Source organism: Camelus dromedarius, chromosome X (assembly GCF_036321535.1).
Source record: "Camelus dromedarius isolate mCamDro1 chromosome X, mCamDro1.pat, whole genome shotgun sequence".
Classification (NCBI taxonomy): domain Eukaryota; kingdom Metazoa; phylum Chordata; class Mammalia; order Artiodactyla; family Camelidae; genus Camelus; species Camelus dromedarius.
This window is the reverse complement of record NC_087472.1, coordinates 59369320-59393935: the sequence shown is the minus strand read 5'-3', so window position 1 is coordinate 59393935 and position 24616 is coordinate 59369320. Positions and strand designations below refer to the sequence as shown.

Here is a 24616-nt window from a genome sequence, read left to right as displayed (position 1 = left end):
CTTTTTTTTTTTTAACGGAGGTACTGGGGATTGAACCCAGGACCTCCTGCATACTAAACATGTGATCTACCACTGAGCTATACCGACCCAGCCCTTCAGGCTCACTTTTTAAATGAGTGTTTGTTGTAAGAATTAGAGAAAATGTTATGTACAGGGCTTTCTTAATGCCTGACATACAATAGGAATTCAATAGTCAGAAAAAAAAAAAAAAGAATCATCTGGAGAGCTTTTTAAAACAACTCACGTTGGAACTTATTTACAAAACAGAAGCTGACTCACAGACAAAGAAAACAAATTTATGGTTACCAGAGGGGAAAGAGGGTGGGAAGGGATAAATTTGGAGTTCAGGATTTGCAGATATGAACTACCATATATGAAATAGATCAACAGGTTTCTACTGTTCAGCACAAGGAACTATATTCAATATCTTGTAGTAACCTATAATGAAAAAGAATATGAAAAGAAATATCTGTATGTATATGTATGACTGAAACATTATGCTGTGAACCAGAAAGTGACAGAAAATTGTAAACTGACTATATTTCAATTTAAAAATAAATTAAAAAAAATTAAAAACAGCCCATGTTGGAGCTTCACTTCAGACCAAGTAAATCAAAATCCCTGAGGGTGAAGTCCAGGTATTAGTATGTCTAAGTCTCCCAGATGGTTCTAAGGTGCAGGTGAGGTTGAAAAGCCCTGTCCACCCTCAGGTGCATGCCCATTCTGAGGCCGCATTTGAGAGGAGAGGCAGATGTGCTTGTGAAGGAAATGGTACTGTGTACTCAAGCAGACAGGGGTCACTCCCTGGGCACTTCCCTGGAGCAGGCTATGGGGTTCCAGGAATGATGCTCATAGACCCTCCCCTTAAGGAGCTCCTGACCAGTGGAAAAGATACAAGTCACCAGGCAACCATAGTCCACTGTGGCCAGAACTGCAGCCAGGGTGCTGGGCCTAGAATCAGCTGACAGCAGGTGGTAAGCACCATTGAAAGCTAAATTAAAGAATTGCACCAAATTTGGGGGTAGGGTATAGTTCAGTGGTAAAGCATGTGCTTAGCATGCACAAGGTCCTGGGTTCAACCCCCCGTACCTCCATTAAAATAAATGAATTTTTTAAAAAAGAATTGCCCAAATTATATACACCAGCAGTAAGAGGGCTCCCTTTTCTCTACATCCTCTCCAGCATTTATTGTTTGTGGACATTTTAATGATGGCCGTTCTGACTGATGTGAGGTGATACCTCATTGTAGTTTTGTGGTTCTCTGATAACTAGCAACACTGAGGATTTTTCATGTGCCTGTTGGCCATCTGTATGTCTTCATTGGAGAAATGTCTGTTTAGGTCTTCTGCCCATGAAAAACAATATGAAAAAGTATATATGTACACACATATATATATATTTGAATCACTGTGCTGTACACCGGAAACTAACACAACATTGTAAATCAGCTATACTTTGATTTAAAAAAAAAAAAGGAATTGCAGCAGCAGTAGCAGCTCCAAGGTAGCAGGTTAGCAGTAAGGAGGGGCGGCACTGACCGTCCACACATTCACACTCAGTCCCCCTTGGAATCAGGAGTGAGTATTTGCAAAGACAGTTGGCTAAAGTGAGATTCACTTGTTTCATTCATTCAGCATGCATTGGCTGAGCACCTACTATGTCCAGGCACTGTGGATAGGCTAGTGACCAAGACAGACAAAGTCCCTGGCCTTAGGGAGTCTACCGTCCAGTGAAGGGCAAACAGACTGGAAACAATGAAATCAACAAACCAGAAAAGTTTCAAATGCTGGCAGCACTCTGAAGAGAAGCACGTAGAGGGATGTGGCCAGGGCGACTAGGATCTGGGCACCATAGTAGTGCAGGACCAGAGGAGGTCTCCCTGAGGAAGTGATATTTGAGCAAAGACCCAAATGACAGAAGGAAGTAATCCATGTGACTCTCTGGTAGAAGAATGTTCCAGGCAGAGGGAGCAGCCAGTGCCAAAGCCTTGAAGTGGGAATTGGACCTGGCACTTTTGAGAAGCGACAAGAAGGCAGCAGTGACTGGAAAAGAGGAAGCAAGGAGAGTGGTAGGTGATGAGGCTTGAGAGGGGGCCAGAGGCCAGATCATGGTAAGGACTTTGCATTTTCGTCTAGTGTGATGAGAAGCAATGGGAAGATGTGCTGGGGATCAACAGATATGATTTACTTTTTTTCTTTAGGAGCAGCTTTATTGATGTGTAATTCACATGCCATACAATTCACCTACTTACTTACTTACTTATTTATTTGTTTGTTTGTTTATTTTCTATTGAAGTACAGTTGATTTACAATGTATTAGTTTCTGGTGTACAGCATAGTGATTCAGTTAAACATATATATCTATTCCTTTTCAGATTCTTTTCCATTGTAGGCTATTACAAGATAGCAAATATAATTCCCTGTGGCATACAGAAGGTCCCTGTTGCTTATCTATTTTATATACAGTAGTGTGTATCTGTTAATCCCAAACTCCTAATTTATCCCTCCCCCCTTTCCCCTTTGGTAACCATAAGTTTGTTTTTTGTGTCTGTGAGTCTGTTTCTATTTTGTAAATAAGTTCGTTTGTCTTTTTTTTTTTTTTTAGATTCAACATATAAGCGATATCATATGGTATTTTTCTTTCTCTTTCTGGCTTGCTTCACTTAGAATGACATTCTCCAGGTCCATCCATGTTGCTGCAAGTGTATCATTTTATAAATAAGTTTGTTGGTATCTAAAGATTCCACATATAAGTGATATCATGTGACATTTGTCTTTCTCTGTCTGACTTACTTCACTTAGTATGATGATCTCTAGGTCCATCCACTTTCCTGCAAATGGCATTATTTCATTCTTTTTTATGCCTGAGTAGTATTCCATTGAATATATATATATATATATATATATATATATATATATATATATATATATATATATATATATATCTCACATCTTTCTCCGTTCATCTGTCAGTGGACATTTAGGTTGCTTCCATGCCTTGGCTATTGTCAGTAGTGCTGCTGTGAACATTGGGGTGCATGTATCTTTTTGCAATTCACCCATTTAAAGCATACAACTCAGTGGTTCTTAGTATATTCCCAGATATGTGCAACCATCACCACTGTCTAATTCCAGAAAGTTTGCATTATCCGCAAAGGAAACCCTTTACCTATTAGCAGTCACTTCCCACTTCCACCAACCCCCACTCCCAGCCACTGGTAATCACTAATCTACTTTCTGTCTATTTGGATTTACCTATTCTGGACATGTCATATGGATGGGATCATAGAATGTGTGACCTTTTGTGTCTGACTTCTCTCACTTAGCACAATGTTGACAAGGTTCTTCCATGTTATAGCATGTATCAGAGCTTCATTCCTTTTTATTTGCCAAGTAATGTTCCATTGTGTGTATACACTAAACTTTGCTTATTCATTCATCCATTAACGGACATTTGGTTTGTTTCCACCTTTTGGCTATTATGCATAGTATTGCTACAAGCATTCATGTACAAGATTTGGTGTGAATATGTTTTCAATTTTCTCAGGTAGTAACTACAAGTGGAATTGCTGGGTCCTCTATGTTTAATCCCATTTTCAATTAGTGACTGCACCATTTTACATTTCCTCCAGCAGTGTATTTGGGGTCCAGTTCTTCCACATTCTTGCCAACACTTGTGATTATCTGATTCTAACCATCTTAGTGTGAAGTGGGGTCTCACTGTGGTTTCAGTTTGCATTTCCCTGATGACTAAAGATATCAAGCATCTTTTCTTTTTTTTTTAATATTTTTTTTCAAGCATCTTTTCATGTGCTTACTGGCTATTTGTATATATTCTTTGGAGAAATATCTACTCATTTTTGGAAGCACACGAGTTTTTAATTTTAACGAAGCTCAGTTTATCTATTTCTTTCTTCTGTTGCTTGTGCCTTTGATGTCATAGCTAAGAATCCATCTCATTATGCCTGACTTTTGAGAATGACTCTTCCAGCCATCATGCTGGGAAGAGACAGGAGGCAGCGCTGCAGAGTGCCAAGCAGAGGCAGGATGACAGTGGCTGTGAGGGGTGCTCTGAGCACCCAATGCAGAACCCTGGCCTCCTGATTGAGGTCTGGACCTTGCAGAGTGGCCCAGACCTGGGCACAAACACTGACATGCTGTCCTCATTTTCTTGCTTTTCTTTTATGCAAATCCTGTTTTCTGCTCCTCTCCTGGTTTGAACCTGGTTGGGCAACTCAGATATCTGGATAACAGACTCAGGGCCAGGTCAGGAGGTTACCTGGATGGCCTTGGGTGGCTGTCACACTAACTCACTGTGGGACCTGAGAAGACGCTTCTCCTCTTTCTGGGCCCCAGTTGCCACATCTCTATTATGGGAGAGGCTAGACCAGAGTCTCTGGCTCCCCACAGGCTCCTGGGTCTTCACTTCCCCACTCTCACAGGGTGGCTGAACGAGGCTGGCAGAAAAGATTTATTGTGGGAGTGAGAGAGAGTTTAAGCAAACTACAAAGCTAGATTTACAGTATGATCACATAATTTGTTTGGCATAGGAAAATTTCCGGAGTGATACACCTAAGGTATCAGCAGTGCTTGTCTCTGGCGTGTAGGATGATATGTGTTCTTTTCCTCTTTCAGTTTGTTTGGATGTTCTGATTTTTCACTGGGATGAACATGTTTTGCTTTTGTAATAAGAAAAAAAGGCATAAGAGAAAGAAACTAAAATGGGCAGATTTTTTTAAAGAGAGAGATCACCTAGAGGTCATTAACAGGAAAAAGGAGTGGGAAAGGTAGTCTCCACAAAAGCTGATGTCAGTGTGTGTCAACGTACCAGTCAAAATGCAAGGTGCCCTCTCTGCCAGGGGGGGCTGGGTGTCCCAGAAAGTGGGCTGTGAGATGGAGATGAGTGTACAGAAAGTTTGTTAAGGAGGATCTTGGGATCAACAGCTGTAGAAAGTGGGTAAGGAAGCGGGATTGTGCAGAGGGGACAAAATAATCTGCACCGCAGTCCTGACAAAGACCTCAGTCTCTCTAAGCAGGAGGCTCTGGCGCTAAAACGGTTCCTGAGAGTTGTGCTGACTTGAGTCAAAGGAGCCACCCTAGCAAGAAGTGACATTTGACAAGCAATCCCCAAGGAGGGCTGGCAGCACTACACTGCCTTATGGCAGCTCTGTTGACACTTAGGAGACTAAGTTGTTTGTCCCTGAGGTGAGATCTGGGCAGGACATTGCAATGTCCACTCTAAGGGGACTGCCCGGTGGAGGTGACCTCCATGAAGGGCAAAACCACTGGCAGATATTAGAGGGTTTTTCAAAGAAGAAGCCTCATTTTTTGAACTCAGATGCCTGGCTCCTCTACCATTCTGAGCCCTGATCTCTATTCCTGATTTGTCTCCTCAGGCAGTGACCTTTGAGGGCCACTGATGGGCTAGTCTTTAGTTTAGGTGCTTCCCAGGATCCAAAACATTGCTTCAGGCTTTGTCTCCTAGGAGTTTGTCATTGCTCTGGAATGCAGACAGGGTGGAAATCCTATCTGTGCATTTTATCAAGGAGGAATCCTGGCTTCAGAGAGGAGACGTGATGAGGTCGCGATGAGGCCGCGATGAGGGGATGAGGCAGACTCGGAGCCAGCTCTGTCTGGCTCCTGGTCCCACCCTCTTTCCCTGGTGACACAGCTGCACAAACTTTCAAGTGACTCGTATTGTGGTCAAATGGACAAATCTGTTCCTCCTCATCAATGCTAAACCAGTTCATTCCCCACGCCCGCCAATCAGTTTCCAGAAGAGCTCATCTCAATCCGGCAAATCCCAAAGTGGAATCTGACTTAGTGGATGCAACACCAAATGGCCCTCACTCTCCTCGAAAGCTGCTCTCTTTGAGGGGGAGCAGAGCTTTCTTGCACCAAGGACCAGCCTGAGCCTTCCCAGTTTGGGGGGACATGGGAGGCTGCAGGCAGTCTGGCTGAGTTAACCTTAAGTTGATCTTATTAACCTGGGAGATCAATTGGCTGCAGGCACCAGGAAAGTGACAGCACAGGCATTAATTCAGCAGTGGCCGGGGCAGCCTGACAGCTGGGGACTGATTTATCAGTCCTTTTAATGGATGGGATTGCATTTAGCTAATTGAGTCTGAGAATGGCATGAACAAGCCCTCTCTTCAGGCAAGCCCCTTGTGATGCGGTGCTCCTTGGTGGATGTCCTGCAGAGGGAAGGGTAAGGGGAGGAGAAGAGGAGGCAGGCGACTAGTGATGCCCCCTCCCTGACCACTGTGAGGACTGGTTTAGGGCTCCAGGTATCTCTAGCTGCGTGCTGCTGTTGGGAGGCAGCGGTTCTCAAATGTGATCCTTGTACCAAGAGCATCGGCATCTCTTGGGAACTGGTGAGAAATGCAGAATCTTGGACTCTACACTCAGACCTACTCGATTAGCAACTCAGCAATCTGTGTTTTAACAGGCCCTCCAGGATATTCTGGTTCTCACTAAAGTTCGAGACCCACTGGAGGAGTTCTGAGCACAAACTCTGGTACCAGGCAGCCTGGATTACTAGCTATATGACTTTGGACAAACCATCTAACCTCTCAGCGTCTCAGTTTCTTCATCTTTAAAATGGGGGATATAATAAATAGTACCTGCCTCATAGGGTTATTGTGAAGATAAAATTTGCGAAGTACTTAAAACAATGTCTGGGATATGGTAAGGGGCTATATATTTGTGTGTGTGTGTTTTATTTTTTTCCTCTTTTTTTAACTTTTTTTATTGAGTTATAGTCATTTTAGAATGTTGTGTCAAATTCCAGTGTAGAGCACAATTTTTCAGTTATATGTGAACATACATATATTCATTATCACCTTTTTTTTCTCTGTGAGCTACCACAAGATCTTGTCTATATTTCCCTGTGCTACACAGTATAATCTTGTTTATCTATTCTACATTTTGAAATCCCAGTCTGTCACTTCCCACCCCCCTCCCCCTTGGCAACCACAAGTTTGTATTCTATGTCTGTGAGTCTGTTTCTGTTTTGTATTTATGTTTTTTTTTTTTTTTTTTTTTTACATTCCACATATGAGCGATCTCATATGGTATTTTTGTTTCTCTTTCTGGCTTACTTCACTTAGAATGACATTCTCCAGGAGCATCCATGTTGCTGCAAATGGCATTATGTTGTTGGTTTTTATGGCTGAGTAGTATTCTGTTGTATAAATATACCACCACTTCTTTATCCAGTCATCCGTTGATGGACATTTAGGCTGTTTCCATGTCTTGGCTATTGTAAATACGCTGCTATGAACATTGGGGTGCAGGTGTCTTTTTGAAGTAGGGTTCCTTCTAGATATATGCCCAGGAGCGGGATTCATGGGTCATATGGTAAGTCTATTCCTAGTCTTTTGAGGAATATCCATACTGTTTTCCACAGTGGCTGTACCAAACTACATTCCCACCAGCAGTGCAGGAGGGTTCTGGTAAGGGGCTATATTTATAAAGGCTAACAACTGTTACTGTTCAAAATAATGGAGCCTAGGGTTCTGTCTGCTCCTTCAGCATGACAATGATTCTAAGTAAAACAAAGGGGATTGTAAAGTTCCTATGATTTGATAAGTAAAAAAATATGGTAAAAAATTGTATTTTTACTGTGGTTGCACTTAGGTAAAAATGTGTATGCAAACAGACAAGGTAAAATTACAGGTGATTTCTTTCTCTAGTCACAAACATCTGAATGTGGTTAAATATATCTTTGGAATGAAAATACTAAACAAATTGGGTTAGACAAGAAAAGTGTATTGGAGCATAGATAACCAATGAACAGAGTTGAAATAAAGACTACGCTAGAGGACTCAGGATACAGGACTGCCATACGTGAGTCCCCATCTCCACTTAGGGACAGGAGGGCAGCTCTGGGCTCATCAGGTCACATTGGAGCAAAACACAAGGTCCTTCAAGGTTAAAAGGGAAGAGATGTGAGTCGGAGTCTCATCCATCTGAGGAACCTCAATGACAACACCAAGGATGGCTGGCCCCAGTGAGGATGACTGGGAGGTGGGCATGAGGGCTGGACAGTAAGTTCTCTAACTCACCCTCAGAAAGGGAGAAAGATTCCACCTGAGAATCAGCGTGGCTTGGGAGCTCTGAGACCTTGCTGATTACTGTGGAAAAGTGAACGTTTGGTGAGAACTTCAACTAGATCTTCATGTCTAAAGGAATAAATATGGGGGAGGGTATAGCTCAGTGGTAGAGCACACGCCTAGCATGCATTAGGTCCTGGGTTAAACCTAATTACCCAACACTCCCCAAAAAAGGAATAAATACAGCTAGCCAGAGGGGCCTATAGCCCCATCTTGCCCCCTAAATATCTCTAGGTATCAGGGAACTCCTGATTGGGCCAGGGTAGTGGACTTACAAGATCTAGGTCAGATTATTGGGGTGGGTGTGTAGTAAGCTTGAAAATCCAATGATATGTACCACTCTCAGCCCCACTTTCCTCTTTTAAACTATGGTACCTGAAACAAAGACACTCCAGTTAGAGTCTACTAAGATCTGAGTATAGTGCTTGTCTCTATAGTATATTTCTTTGCACCCCAGTAACCAGTTTACTTTTAAATGGTAGCTTACCTGTGATACATGGTCACTGTAGGATCTACTAAGATGCACTAGAATTTCTGCAGTTTATCACACAACTACACTGATCTCATTTTGTGGCCTCTGTGTTGATGCTTGAGTATGATATTGTGGTACATTTCTGACTTACCAGGATTCTTTTTTATATATGTAAGAGCTTTAGTGAGATATAATGCATATATCACATAGCTTACCCATTTTAGATTTTTTGTGTGTGAGAGGGAAGCAATTAGGTTTGTTTGTTTTTATTTTTTTGTTTATTTATTTTTAATGGAGGTACTGGGGATTGAACCGAGGACCTCATGCATGCTAGGCACACGCTCTACCACTGAGCTATTTTCCTCCCCTCTTTTTAAAATGGGAACAGCTTCCTAGAGTGTTCTGAGATGCTGTGTCCTGGCCTCAAGTCCTAATGAAATCTGCCGAGTAAAATCTAATTCTCAGCTTTTAGGGGAAAAAATGTACAATTCTGTGGGTTTTAGTATATTTAAAGAGTTGTGCAGCCATCACCACAATCTTAGAACATTTTCAACACCCCTGGAAGAAACCCTGTGCCCTCAACCCCCTCCTTAGCCCTAGGAAACCACTAATCTCCTTTCTGTCTCTATGGATTTGTCTATTCTGGACATCTCATATGAATGGAATCATTCACTATATGGCCTTTTGTGTCTAGCTTCTTTCACGTGGCATAATGTTTTCAAGGTTCGTTGATGCCATAGTATGTGTCATTACTTCATTCCCTTTTATGGAGGTATAACATTGCATTGTATGTCTGTACCACATTTTATTTATTTACCCATTCACCAGCTGATGCACACTTGGATTGCTTCCGCTTTGGGGCTATGGTAAATAATGTGGCTACGAACATTCAAGTACAAGTTTTTGTGTGGATGTGTGTTTTCATTTCTCTTGGGTATATGCCTAGTAGCGGAAGTGCTGGGTCATAGGATAACTCCATATTTAACGTTTTGAGGGACCAGCCATTTTTCAAAGCAGCTGCACTATATTACAGTCCCACCAGCAAGGTGTGAGAGTACCAGTTTCTCCACATCATCAACATTTGTCTGACTTTTTGATTATAGCCATTCTAGTGGGTGTAGAGTGGGATCTCACTGTGGTTTTTATTTGCATTTCCCTAAGGACTAATGATATAGAGCATCTTTTTATGTGCTCATTGGTCATTTGTATATCTTCCTTGGAAAAATGTCTATTCAGATCTTTTGCTCATTTTTGAATTGGGTTATTTGTCTTTTTATTATTGATTTGTAAGAGATGTTTATATATTCTGGATACAAGTCTCTGATTAGACATATGATTTGCAAATATTTTCTGGCATTCTTTAGGCTTTTTACTTTCTTGATGGAGTTATTTGTAACACAAAAGTTTTTCATTTTAATGAACATTAATGAATTTAATCTTAATGAATTTTTTCTTTTGTTGTTTGTGCAATTAGTGTCATATCTAAGCAACTATTGCCCAATCCAAGGTCTCAAAGATTTACACCTATATTGCCTTCTAAGTTTTATAGTTTTAGCTGTTATGTGTAAGTCTTTGATCCATTTTGAGTTTGATTTTGTATGAGTGTGAGAATGAATTCCAACTCCGTTCTTCTACATATGGAAATCCAGTTGTCCTAGCACCACTTGCTGAAAAGACTGTTCTTTCCCTATTGAATGGATTTGGCACCTTTGTCAAAAATCAACTGGCCACAGATGTATGAGTTCATTTCGGGATTCTCAGTTCCGTTCCATTGATCTACATATCTATCCTTATGCTAGTGACACACTATTTTGATTACTGTAGCTTTGTATAAAGTCTTGGAATCGGAAAGTGTGAGTCTTCCAACTTTGTTCTCTCTAAAGTCTGTTTTGGCCATTCTGGGCCCCTGGAATTTCCATATGAATTTTAGGATCAGTGTGTCAATTTCTGCAAAGAATCCAGCTCGGCTTTTGATCAGGATTACACTGAATTTGTAGATCATTTTCGAGAGTCTTGTCATCTTAACAATATTGAGTATTTTTATCCATGAATGTCGGATGTCTTTCCATTTGTTTCAATCTTCAATTTCTTTCAACATGTTTTGTAAGTTTTCCGTATACAAGTCTCTCACTTTCTTTTTAACTTATTCTGAGTGTTTTGTTCTTTTGGTGATATTGTAAATGGAATTATTTTCTCAATTTTATTTCATATTATTCATTACAAGTGTATAGCAATACAATTTTTATATTGATTTCATATTCTAAAACTTTGCTGAACTCATTTATTATGTGAATAGTTTTTTAGTGGATTCTGTAGGATTTCCTTATATAAGATCAAGTCATCTGTAAATATAGTTTACTTCTTACTTTCAGATCTTTCCAATGCCTTTTATTTCTTTTTCTTATCAAATTACTCTGGCTAGAACCTGCAGTACAATGTTGAGTAGAAGTGGCCAGAGGGGACCGCTTCTGATCTTAGAGGGAAAGCTTTTAGCATTTCACTGTTGTGATGTTATTGTGGGTTTTTCACAGATGCCCTTTGTCAGGTTGAGGAAACTCCTTTCTATTCCTAGTTTGTTGAGAGTTTTTTTTAATCATGAAAGAATGTTGGACTCTGTCAACTTCTTTTTCTATGTCTATTGAGATAATTATGGGTTTTTTTTATTCTATTGATTTGCTGTATTTCATTAATTGATTTTCAAGTGTTACAACAACTTTGCATACCTGGGAGAACTCCTACTTGGCCATGGTATATGAGCCTTTTTATATGTTGCTGGATTTGGTTTGCTAGTATCTTGTTGAGGATTTTTGTGCCCATAATCATAAGAGATATTGGTCTGCAGTTTTCTTTTCTTGTGATTGTTTTTTGTCTAATTTTGGTATCAAGGTAATACTGGCTTCATAGAATGAGTTATAAGTGTTGCCTCTTTTATATTTTGAAAGAGTTTGTGAAGAATTGACATTAAAGGAGGGAGGGTATAGCTCAGTGGTAGAGTATGTGTTTAGCATGCACGAGGTCCTGGGTTCAACCCCCAGTGCCTCACTTTAAAAATAAATAAATAAACAAACAAACAAACAAACAAACAAACAAACAAACCGAATTACCTCCCACTCCCCCCCAAAAAAATGAAAAAAAAAGAATTAACATTAATTCTTCTTTAAATATTTGGTAGAATTCACCAAAGAAGCCAATCTGTGTCTGGGCTTTTCTTCATGGGTAGTTTTAATTACTAATTCAATCTCTTTACTTATAATAGGTTTATCTGGAGTTTTTTTTTTTTACTTTAATTTTAATTTTAATTATTTGATTTACAATGTTGTATTAGTTTGTGGTGTACAGCAGCATATGCCAGATTCAGTTATACATATATACATATACATGTACTCTTTTTCATTAAAGGTTACTACAAGCCATTGAATATAGTTCCCTGTGCTAGACAGTAGGATCTTGTCGTTTATCTATTCTGTATATAGTAGTTTGTAGCAGCCAATCCCAAACTCCCGATTTATTCCCTCCCTCCCCACTTCCAGAACCCTGGTAACTGTAACGGAGTTTCTATTTCTTCTTTGTGTCTTTTCAATGGTTTATGTCTTCTAGGAATTCATGCATTTCATCTAAGTTGTATAATTTATTGTCACACAATTGTTCATAGTATTCCTTTCTAATCCTTTTTGTTTCCATAAGGTTGATTGTAAGGTCTCCTCTTATTTCTGGTTTAAGTAACTGGGGTCTTCTCTCTCTTGGTCAATCTAGCTAATCAAAATTTTTTCTTTTTCTAATTCAAGTTCTTTTGAATTCTCATTTGGTCCTCAGTTTCCTTCAGCCTATGTTTGGGATCCTTGGCCAAGCTTAGGAGCATTCATATATTTCTTTTGTATTCAAGGAAATGTCTTCTTCGTATTCCAGCCTGCGGAGCTCTCAGCCTGAACCCCTAAAGCATATTGTGCTGTGCCATCAACTGAGTCAGATTCATTCTGAACCAGCCTCTTTATTAGCCACTGGCTCTAGTTCCTAAGGCTATCACAATCTCACATTCTCACTTTGCAAGTTAAGCTGCAGCCTCTTTAGCACATTGGCCATCAGCCAAGCATTGCTCAGTTCTGAGTAAAATACAGTACCCTGGGTAAGAGCAGAAGGCAGTAGACCTTGGCCAGCTGGGACCCCCCCCCCCCAAAGCAGAGCATTGTGAATAGGCCTGGAGCCTGGTCTTGAGAAACAGTACTCTTTGAGTCTTGAATGGGAGGCTTACTGCTGTTCTGACCATTTGTCGCTTTGGCCGAGGTGCCCAGACTGTGCTGCCCTGGTTGGCAGGGATTTGGGCGACAGGTGGCAAAGTCAGGAAGTCAGCAAAAAGCATTTGGTATTTGAGGAAGATCGATTCTGACTGGTGTGCTGGGGTGCATGGCACAGTTGGTGATCTTTCCCCTTCTCTCTGCGAGCCTTAAACCTGGCTGGGAAGCTAGGGTTAAAGCATCCATTAGCTCAGAAAATGTCGAGCCCATCAGATTGTCCACTTCAAGATGATTTCCAGACTAATGGGAAATCTGTGTGTGCAAGCAAGTCCAAATTTTAAAATGGAGCAAAACCCACCAAGATTTCACTGGTAAGGAAGTGGAACAAATCAGCTCTTAGGGATGAGTGTGTGGTGAGCCTGAAACTCCAACCAAGTGTGACAGCCTCAGCCCCACCCCGGGCTGCTGACTCAGGACCAAAAGGAAGAGGGAGCTGCCAGACTTCATGATTTCTGTAAACAGTTCTTGAAAGAGAAACCACACACTTGTCTTTCTGCCAGCCCCTAGCTTCTCCTTGGAGCTTACAGTGCCGCCGTTGTCTTTCCTCTGATACTCGAGGGCAGGGCTCCTTAACTTGAGCTTCATAGACCTCCAAGGGGTGTGTGGAAAGCATTTAGGAAGGGGGTCTATGAACTTGGATGGGAAAATTACTTGATCTTTTTCCACTAACCTCTACCAGAAATTTAGCATTTCCTCGAATTAAGATGGTAGGCAATGAGCCATAAAAGTCTTAGCAGTATTTGTGACTTTATCCCCAGTAGAAATCACAAATATTTTTATATCAGATTACAGTAACTGTATATCCAACAAGTTACTTATGTTCATCATCACTTCAAAACTTTTAATATATAGGCTTGTCACTCAATCTTTTTTTTTTTTTAAGTATAGTCAGTTTACAATGTTGCGTCAATTTCTGGTGTACAGCATAATGTTTCAGTCATACACATACATGTTTATATTCCTTTTTATATTCTTTTTCATTATAGGTTGCTACCAGATATTGAATATAATTCCCTGTGCTATACAGAAGAAACTTATTTTTCATCTATTTTATATATGTGTGTGTGTATATATATATATATATATATTTTTTTTTTTTTTTTTTTTACTGGAGGTACTGGGGATTGAACCTAGGACCTTCTGTCTGCTAAGCATGTGCACTATCACTGAGTGATACCCACTCCTTGCCACTCAGTCTTGTGACTTAATGCATTATTAAAGTAGTAATATGACTAGATCACAATTTCTTATAACTATTTTGTAACAATTTCAATATGATTCCTTTCCTTTGCAATTCTATGTATTTTACTGTGTGCATCTGAAAACCTTATTCTGAGACGGGGTCCAGAGGTTTCATCAAACTGCTAGAGGGACCCATGACCTTAAAGAGACTGAGACCCCTGCCCTGGAACTCGGTGCTCTCCTGATCCACTGGCCTCGTTTCTGATCCACAGAACTTTCCCTGCCTTACTGGAGGGCTCAAAAGCACTTGCATGCTAGTGCTGTGACATTGGACAAGTTAATATTTCCGTGCTGTTTCTTAATCAGCAAAATGGGGAATAATAACACTACTTACTTTATAGGGTTGTTGCGATGACTCCATGAGTTAATAAATGTAGATCACTTAGTGCCCAACAAATAGTAAGTGCTAATAAGTATTAGCTATTTCTATCGTTGTTGTTGCTCCATATCAATTATCTCACTAATGTATACTATTATTATCTCCATTTTTTGAAAAAGAAAACTAGGGCTTAGAGAGGTGACGTGACCAAGCCAAGGGTACACAACGAGGAAGTGGCAGGGCCAGGGTTCAAAGCCTGTTCATTGTGACCCTGAAGCCCAGTGGAAGTCACTCTCCACCACATTGCTGGATTAGGGGTGATGGCCCCCCCAAAGAGATGGAGGCCATCAGCAGGGGACTCAGTGGGGAATGGCCAACCAGCTCGGCATACTCCTACTCTCTCTTCCTCAACTTGCTCCGACTGTCCACACCTCCACCTTGATGTGAAGGGTGCTCCCAGATCCACTTGCCTACCGTCAGCCCTCCACCAGATCTCAGGAGGCCATTCCTCCTCCCATAAGCTCCTGCCAATGCAGCCCCCACCTGCGGAAGGGACAAGTGACCAACAAGCTCATTTGGAGTCATGACCCAGTCTCTGTTCAAGCCTTACGGAGCACTGGGGTTGGAGGCAGGGGAGCAAGTGAGGACTTAGAAGGGCGGGAGCTTGTCTGAGGAGTGAAGGCAGCTTCGTGGAGGAAGCAGTCTTAGAGCAGAAGAGATTGCCAGTTGGAGTGGGGCCAGGAGTGCTGATGAATTTTTAAGGAAGAGGGAATTGGGTGTGCAAAGGGCCAGAGGCATGGAGGGTATGTAAGCAAAGAACGCTATCACTCAGGATGTCTGTGGTTTGGACTGAATGGGAGGGGGAAGAATGACGGCATGGGCCAGATGAAATAGCATAGGTAGTTTATTTCTGATCAGATGGTGAGGAACGCCAGAACCAGGTCCACAAGTCTTCCCATAAAGGAAGGAGAGCCATTGAAGGGTCTTTGTATAGGAGCAACAGGACCAGATCTGTGTGTTCAAAGGACCATGTCTACCCACTCCACAAGCAAGCATGTAGAAGGTGGGTTGTTTCGAAGGGGTAGAGTCTAGAGGCTGGTTAGACCAGCAAGGAGGCTACTTCAGGAGTCCAGATGAGAGATGAGGGACTGAACTGGGCAAGGAGGAGTCTAGAACTTCTGACCCTCCCTCCAGCTCCATCTCCAGGGTACATGGTGAGGAAGAGGTAAGACTGGAGCTGCTGGGGGTGCTTGCCCTCCTCAAGTTTTGTTGTGTATGGGTCCAATCAGGCGAGGCTTCCTTGGACCAGAGGACAATCGCCATGAATTCACCTGCTAACACCTTCCGTTTCAGCCTCTTTCTTATATTAACAGCCCACTGTCAGAGCAGAATTAAAAGCCAGGGCCCTACTTTCTGGCCCCACCCTCTCAGAAGAGGAGCTGAGGTGAGGGGCCCCAGCTCTTCCCCGCGATGTGGCAGGAGGAAGGAGAGAGGGGCTGCGAGGAGCAGGTCAGAGCCTGCCCTCTGTCAAAGGAAATAGGCACCTTCCTAAGCCTTTCAAAGACTGTTTTCTTCCAAGTAGGTCCTGTTGTTACCAGGGCAACCAAGAACCCTGGGCTTTGTGTTTCTGTGTCTGTGACCTCCCAGGGGGAGAAGTGGTCTGCAGAGCTTTCCCTCATCTAGGCAGGATGCAGGAACTGCTAGCCGGAGGTGGAGCCCCTTCCCCCATTCGGGGGTAAGCTCTTGCCTTGTTAATGCTTGTCCTCATCCCCTGGGAGGGGCCGAGGCCCCACAGGAGTCAGTTCTGGTGGTCAAGGGTAAAGGCTTCAACTCTGATGGACCTGGTTTCTCAGGGCCAGACTTCTGCACCCATACTGTCTCTCTGGAGGTGCATTGTGAGCAGGTACCCCGGAGGGGCGAGCTCGCACCAGACTATGGTGCATGTGGGGGGAGGAGGGTAGTCATTGCACAAACATTTCTTGATTACTTACTATGTGCTAGTGTAGGATCTCTGGGCTGGTTCCTGCTCCAGGGAACTCTAGGGGAAGGCTCAGAACCCAACTGGCTGTTAAATGTCACCTGGGCTAGTTGGTCCCCAAAGCGCTCTTTTCTCCACCTGGCTGGGCTGGGCATTCGAATTGCCTAGGGAGCTTTTTAGAAATAGAAATTCCTGGAGATTCTGATTCCACCAGTGTGGATGTGAGTGGAGGTTGGAGGGTAAGGATCCTGGCTGTCTAACCGCTGGAGTTCACAGTTGAACTCTATAAATGGAGCGAGTGACCTTGAGCTGCCAATTTCCTCCCAGAATGAATGAAGGGAACAGTGAGACCAGCTTCACAGGCAGCAAGATTTTCTCTGCCTTTCTCCAGCCCTTGGAAACAGTTTTTATGATTCTCACCATCTTTGTCACTCTTCTACTGCCCCCACTCTTTCCTTCCCACTTTCTTTTATTCAAAAATTGCCTTATTTTTGGCATGCAAAAGGGCTTCTGTGGCATGCAACCTGGTCACCTTCCCTTGGGCAGCCAGGACCCCAGGTGGGACCTGCCCATCTCCTGGATCCTGCATGTGCTCTGTCGCAGCTGCCAGGAAGGCATGAGCATGTCTGGCAGCCTCCACAGTCTGCTGATTCATTCTGAGCCCCATCAACTCGTGTTCAGATTTTTTTTTTTCGCAAGTTTCTTCTAAGCCACGTCTTCCCAACTTGGGCTTCTGCAGATGATTTGCTGAACGTCACTATAAGATCTCACATGTGCACCTCATAAAGGTCATCTTAACACATCCTTCCAGGTTAGAGAGATGTGGAGGGGGCTTCTCATTCCATTTTGGAGAGGATCCTCTAGTCCTCCAAACTCCCTCTCATCTGCAGATGCCCTTGGCAGACTGCCTCTAGGTCTCCATCCATTCACTAACTTATTTGTTTAGGTACCATGCTAGGGTTGCGATCCTACTGTGTACCCAGCCGTGTGCTGGGCCCCAAGGACTAGATGGATGAGGATATTGTGGCCTGAGAAGGAAAGGGACTCATACAGTGTCGCAAATCCAGGCAGCGGCAGGGCCAGACTGGAATCCAGAGCTCTTTTCCCTATATTCATGGGGCTGCTGGCTGCGGGGTTGGGCAAGGCTGGTGGGCCATCCATCACACAATCTGGGCCCGCCTGTCCCTACCTGCAATGGCATGTAAAAGTCCTGGGGTGCTGGGGACTTTACCTGACCCCCTGAAGCAGAAAGGGGAGCCTCAGTGATCACAGATGCCGCTCAGGGCCCCACAGCCCTTTCCCTCCCCAGAAGGGGCAGTCAGCCACACACTCAGGCATTCTCATCAGCATGAAACTCAGCCCTGCCACTAGCCTGCCTTACTCTGAGGGCCCTTCCCTGCCGGGCAGAAGTTGCTAGTTCTCCCAGAGCCTCCAGGGACAGTGCACCTGATGCATACCTGGTTGCTCTGGCCAAGACCCAGAATCCAGTCAGGCTGAGGCTTGAACTCGTCGGGGGAGGGCTTTCCTGGGAAATGGCATGGGGTATCAGAGTTGAGAGTGTGTAGGTTTTGGAGTCACAAAGCCCCAAGTCCTCCATGGAACCTAATACCTCTGAAATTCAGATTCCTCGGGCCTAAGAGAAGACATCATTACCTGCCTCCCTAAGGGTGGGAATGAAATGTGGTGAAAGTGCCTGGTACACACTCAGAAACACACTGGTTTCCTCCTTCCCTCCCTCCCTTCCTGCCTGCCTGCCTTTCTTCCCCATAAAGAGGCTAAGCAAGTGCACCTTCAAAGCCGGGTGTCACTTCTCACCACATGCCTGGACAGTGGGCAGGGCAGGAGGGTGGACGGGCTGGACAGGAGAGACCCAGGAGACAGGAGGTCCTTGGAGGGGAGGCAGAGAGGGGTGATGCATCCCTGGAGGTGACCTATGGGCAGCTGCTGGGCTGTGACAGAGCCACTCACCAGCTGTCAACCTGGGGCCAGTGACTTCTCTCTAAGCCTCAGTTTCCTTATCTCTACAATGAAGGCAAGATGAACTGAGATAACGGATGTGAAGTGCCTGGCAGAGCCCCTGTACCTAGTAGGGGGCTCAGTAAATGTTCCCACCCACTGTCTCAGGGCAGGGAAAAATCCAACTCGTGGCTGGGAAACTCGAGCAAATCCCAGAATGAGATTCAGTTTCTTCTGACCCCACAGTCTGTGAGGAGCAGTGAAATCTTGCTTGGAGGGTGTCCGTGTGGACTGTCCTGGGGATGCTTGAAAATCTTCACCCGCTTACTCACTGGTGTCCCATAGCACCATCTAGTGCCAAGAAGTGGAAGAGCCCCCACCCCCACCCCCGCCCTCCTCCAGCCCCTCCACAACTTCCCCAACGTGGCCTCCCTCCTTCCCTCCAAAGTTCTCTCTCTCTCTCTCTCTCTCTCTCTCTCTCTCTCTCTCTCTCTCTCTGTGTGTGTGTGTGTGTGTGTGTGTATTTGGTGGTGGGTGGGGGAGGGGGGAACTGTTACAGGATGGTAGGATTAGGCCATTCATACCTTTATATTAGTGGATAACTAACGCTACTTTCCAAGATGCCTAGTTCCCTCTGAACAACTTCGCCGTCCACAAACTCAGAGGACTCTAGGTAGGTGGCTTGAGCCTGCCGGGCCTTAGTTTCCTCATTGAAGGCCTGCAAGGCTTCAGGCTAGGGGTGATTCAGGCAAGGAGCCTGGGAAGTACCTGATGCCTCCCGGCTGGGCTTCTGCGCTTGCTCAATAACCCAGAGACACACGATTTTTACACACCCTTTATATTTTTATTGAGGAGAAAGCTTTAGCGTACAGAATAACTTCTTATCTTCACAACACAGTAATGCAACAAGAACACAGTAACGCATTCGTTTCAAACGATGTCTTCCCGGGTCTCTGGAAATTCTTGGACTGCCTTCAGACCCCGGCATGCATCCCCCACCCCCACCCCACTTCTTTCAACCCAAGAAAGTTTCCCAGAGCCCATAGTCCTTCTTACAGCTCTTGTGGCTGTTACATCACAATATTGAAGATCTGGGAAAGGGGGGGAGAGGGTCAAAGGGAAGCCCCAGCCCCTTTGCCACCAGAGGGCCAGAAACCAGCTCACTGCTCATCTGCTCTTTCCCTAGCTGAGGCTCCACGGGCTCAGGATGAGAAGCACCATGGCCACAGGCAGGGCCTGTGCTGAGGGGTCCCTGGAGGCGGGGGTGCGAGGCACCTTGCCTCTGCACTTCTCCGGCAGGGACGTGGGCAGCAGGGCCAGCGTGTTGACCATCAGCAAACAGGCTCCGTCGCCTCAGAGAATAAGCGCTTCCCCTTCTGGAACTCTCTCCTGAGGAAACAGCTGAAAAACAAACAACAGGGTTATTTCCTCCCACACGAGTAGGGATGGGGGCAACCAGGCAATCAACCTGTCCGACAAATTAGGAGACTGTTCAATCAGTTATTCGGTATGCGTGACTGCAGAGGGGGCAGCCATTTTAAATCCTGCTGATCAGGATCTTGCAGGATGATCTCAGCTCTGAAGAGACATGGTGAGAACAGCCGAGAAAGAAAGGCAGCAAAGTGTTAACTGTGTGGGCGTCTGTGCAGTGGGATTGTGAATGTCTGTGGGGTGGGTTGGCCCTTACAGTCTTCTCTTTGCCAAATGTTTAGAATAGATTAGGTATTACTTTTCTCTTTGGAGGAGGGGCAGTAGCCTTTTTAGAAGGGAGCAACAGGTTAAAGGCCCGGCTCCAGCAATTCCCTAGGCTGGAGAAATGTGTGTGTGAGCAGCGAAAGGGCTTCTTACCTCCCATCGATGAATAGAGACCTCACCAGAAACCAGCGGAGGACTGGGTTCCTCCTCTTCCTCCAGCTCCATCCTCTTGCCTCTGGGCTCAGAATCCTAAGGCTGGGCTGAGATTATCTGTCAGACTCCGGTGAGGAGCAGAGGCTTAGTTTACTATGTTTTCCTCTCTCTGGCCACAGACACTTTGGCTGCACTTGCCCAGCTGCCGGGTCCCATGCAGGAAGCCCAGTATGGAGGGCAGTTCAGGCCAGCAGTGCATCTGGCTGGCATTCTGTGGCCAGAGTGACATAGTGTGTACTCCACTGCCGAAGCAGTGTTTTCTGTACCCCAGGCAAGCAGTAAGTCTCTACAAGGGCCGCTGAGTTAGTACCCAGAAGTCCCAGGAGTTACTACTAGGCAGTCAACCTCTTAAGCCTCACCATATACTCCATGCCCAGCACCAGGCCCTGGCGGGCCCTGCGTGAGATGCCAGTACATCCTGTGAGACCGCAATGGGTACAGTCTGTAGAGAGACCCTTCCTCTCTCCTCTCAGAACTGAGTCCTTTAATTTGGAGTTAAAGAGCAGGCCTCAGGCCTCTCTCTCTTTGGAAAAGCCAATTAGGCTTCCTCCAGAACCCCAAGGACAGCAAATCTCTGCCAAGGCCTTTGGCTGGAGACTGCAGTCCAAGGCCTGGCCGGGGGAGGAGACCACCATCCCTAAGGAAAGAGTCACTCCTCCCAAGGTCACACTGTGATGGTACTGCTGCTTCTCCTCCTCCTCCCCCACCCTACGCCTACCCTTTAAGCAAGATCAAGGAAAGGGGGAGGGCCTGGAACATCGGGCTCTGTCCACTGAGGATGCCCAGGAGGGCAGTGTCAGGAGAGGAGAGGGTCCCACATCTGGAGAGCTCTGAGGCCCTGGGCCAGTCATCTGTGAGAAGGTAGAACCAGCTTGCTCTGTCAGTCAAGAACAGGTCTCAGCCAGGTGGTCCATGGGACACATGGTTTCGCGTCTTCTCACTGGGCTAGATGCAGGGGCCTCTATGGGGCCCTTCTGCTGGAGGTGTGACAGGAAGCAAGTGCAGGCTTCCAGGCATGTTTCTTGTAGCATCCCACTCTCTGCCGATTATACCCAGGAAGTGGCCTCAGTGGCTTTAGGAGTTCAGTGGAGCCTGTCCTTTCATTCATTGGGGCAGATCAGTGAGGCATTGGGTGAAGTCCTGGTGAGCCAGTCAGAGGATTAAACTGGAGAACATAGAGTGAATAAACGCAGAAGTGAGGGCTGGGGACAACTAGAGGGGAAATACAAGAGGGTGACCAGTCCATGGACGGTAACAGGCCCAGAAACCTGCTCTCCAGCTCGTGGCAGGACTGAGCAGCGTGCACACCGAGAGGACAGCGATTGCCGAGCCCTCCTTTCTCAGGTGGCCTCGGCCAGGCACGTGTCACTCCCTGGTCTCGGTCACAGGAAGCTCTGGAGTTCTACAGCTCTTCTTCGGGTTCTGCAGGTCTGGATCTCCCTTAAGTACTGGTCTGTGAATGGGGCAGGTGTGGCAGCGATAGCAGGGGCAGGGGACGCAGTAGAAGGGTGTGTTCCGGGGGGGCCGGCTCGCCCCAGGGCTCACACGCGAATGCGGCCCCGTGCAGCCCGGTGGCCCCCCTGTCTCGGAGTGAGGCGGAAGAGCACAGGGGGCCGTCTACGAATTTGGCGTTGCCCCAGGCGACCTGCGCGGCGAATCAGTGGCGGCGAACTGTAGAAGGGCGAATTCGTCCCTGGAAGGCCCTCCAGAAGTGGGACTCGATTCTGGTTCCTCCGTCTGCTGGGCTGTACGATGGGAGGCGACACATCTAGGAAATTTTCATGATAGTAGCCGGAAGTCTGGGACGAAGCGTTGGCATATGTGGGCTCCATCTCCATCAGCTCATCCAGGTCGTCGTCTTGGGTCTCGTCCTCCGTCTCTTGCTCCTGCTCTGGCTCCTGCTCTGGCTCCTGCTCCGGTTCCTGGCGGCCGCTCTCATCTTCCTCTTCTTCCTCCTCCTTATTCTGATCTTCCTCCTCCTTCTTCTCCCTCATCTCCTCCTCTCCTTCCTCCTCTTCCTCCTCCTCCTCCTCTTCTTCCTCCTCCTCCTCCTCGTCCTTCTCACCTTTCTGTTTCAGCTGCTTCTTCCTCATCTCTTCCTCCTTCTTCCTCTTCTCCTCCTCCTCCCTGGTCTCTTGCTGAATAGCTCTCACGCGCCTCCGCTGGTCCTTGTCGTGAAGCCTGCGCCTGCGCGTCTCTTCATCTTCATCCCCACTGTGGCACTCTTCGCCTTCTTCACCTTCGAGGTTAGGGTCTGCTGCAAAAGGGAAGAAGATATTGCGAACCCCAGGGAGGGGGATCGGCTTGGGGACACGCACTTTTCTTTCTATCTCCACGCATTCAAGAATCAGCTCGTCCAGGTCGGCCATTTCAGTTGACCATAAGAGCTCCTTGCGGAAGAATTCTGAAAGGCCTTTGAGGAATTGGTTTTGAAGGCGGCAGTCATCCCAAGACAAGAATTGAGCCAGGAACTGAAAAGCATCTGCATAGCTGCCCAGGGTACAGTCACCCTGCTTGAGCTTGCGGATGGCCTTTTTGGCCACACTTGGGGGGATGGGGCCACAGAATTCCTTACGGATTTCATCCAGGAAGCGCGGGAAGTTGGCATGCAGGGGGCTTCCCTCCTGGGTGACCGAGACGGCCCAGTCTTTGGCTTCACCGGTGAAAAAGGAGATCAGAAAGGCCACCCGCTCAGCGCCCCCGGGGAAATGATCCTCATGGTCGGCTATGAAAGTCTCTAGCTGCATCAGAAATTCAGCCAGGTAGACTGGGTCGCCCGAAAAGGGCTCTATCTCGGGCCGCTCCAGCGGCGGCAGAGAAGGCTGCGGGGGCAGCGGGGGCAGCTCCTTGGCCGGGGGCGGGGGCAGCGCCGGCGGGGGTGGGCCGGGCAGCGGGGGCGGGTCGGCGGACCCGCTGGAGGTGCCGCAATCCTGGATCACGCTAATCAACAGTTCGTCCGGGGCGTACTCGGGTTCGGCGCGCGGGGGAGGCCAGCACAGGAAGGGCAGTTCTCCCTCGGGAACGGCGTCGATCTCACTGAGCGGGAACTCAAAGTTCTCCTCGGCAAGGACGGGCACCACGGGCCCTGGCCAGCGCATGTAGCTCGAGACGTTGCCCCGCAAGGAATTGACCTCGGCCAGGGCTCTGCCGAGCTGAAGGCCCAAATTGGCGTTCTCCCCGCGAAGGGCATTTAATTCTTCCCGCAGGGCCACGTTCGCCATCCGGAGGCTATTGAGATTCCCGGCTGCCTCGGACATCGGGACTGGCTGGGGGCCTGGGGCTGCGGGCGGGGGCGGGATGGGGAGCCGCGGGCCGCGAGAGGAGCGGGGTGCGGCGGCGGGGCGCGCGCGAGAGGCCGAGCCACACCCACCCGGGCGAGCGCGGAGGGCCGGGGGGGGGGGCCCGGCCGGGGGCGCGTTACCTCGTCCCGGGGAGCAGAGAGGGCGGGCGGTGGCGGGAGCTCGGAGGCGGCGAGGCGGCGATCGGGCGGGTGGGCGGGCGGAGGCTGGCGGCGCGGGAGGGAGCGGACTGCGGCAGGATCTGTCGAGGAAAAATCTTGCGGCTGGCGCGTCCCCGCCTTTTAAGCGCGGCCCGCGCCGCCCCCCCACCCCCGGCCGGGGCGGGTCCCGGGGAACCGCGGGCGCCCACTGGCCGCCGCGCGCCGCCCCCCCGCCGGCGCCTCTCACTGCCTCTCTCCTTCCCTAGCTGCAGCTAACTCGGGTCGGGAAAATGCGACAGCGACTGCCCACTCGAGGTCGTCATGGCGACAGCCAGTGAACGTGTTCCTCTCCTCGGGCAGGCCCCCGAGTGTAGAGGAGCTGCTTCGCGAGGCGCAGCTCAATCTTCAGAGCCTGTTGCAAGGTACTGAGAGGGAGGGGGGCTGCGGCCGGAGCCCACGGGCCAGATGCGCATCGGCTGGAGGGAGGCGACGAAGGAAGCGGACAGGGACTCGCCAGAGGAAAACAGAGAACAGTGGAAAAACCTATTAAAAAACAAAACATACACTTTCACCTTCCAGACTACTGACTCTAAAAGGCTCTGTTTCTACAAGCTGTTTACACCTCCCTTCCTCCTCCCCCCCCCCCTTTTTTTTTTCAGTTTATTCTCTAGGGGAAAGGGACAGAGGCCAAGGCAGGGCCATGGGTCAGGCCATTTACAAAGAGAGCTGGATCAAAGACTCCGACAATGTGGGTCCACATACCCTCAGGCCTTCTCTTGCCACATCATCCATGCCTGTGGAATCCTGGCGCCCAAAGACAAAGGCATCTGCAGGAATAACCTTGTCCACGTATCTCCTGGGTGGCTCCTGCCTCACCAGAGTAAGCCCAATACACAG

The 24616-nt window shown here is 46.9% G+C and overlaps 2 protein-coding genes across 2 annotated transcripts in view; one reads left to right on the top strand and one right to left on the bottom strand.

Annotated features, from left to right (window-relative positions):
* The window catches only part of NHSL2 (NHS like 2), a 56317-nt gene that overhangs the window by 11212 nt on the left and 20489 nt on the right, over nt 1-24616 (top strand). The window contains exon 2 of the mRNA XM_064483046.1: nt 23986-24141. Coding sequence (XP_064339116.1) covers nt 23986-24141 — 156 coding nt within the window. The remainder of the gene's footprint in view (nt 1-23985; nt 24142-24616) is intronic.
* RTL5 (retrotransposon Gag like 5) lies at nt 19195-23568 on the bottom strand. Its single transcript, XM_031446183.2, has 2 exons — nt 20221-23568; nt 19195-19773 (listed from the first exon to the last, which is right to left on the bottom strand). The coding sequence occupies exon 1, from the start codon at nt 23535-23537 to the stop codon at nt 21822-21824; it is 1716 nt and encodes a 571-aa protein (XP_031302043.2). The 5' UTR covers nt 23538-23568; the 3' UTR covers nt 19195-19773; nt 20221-21821.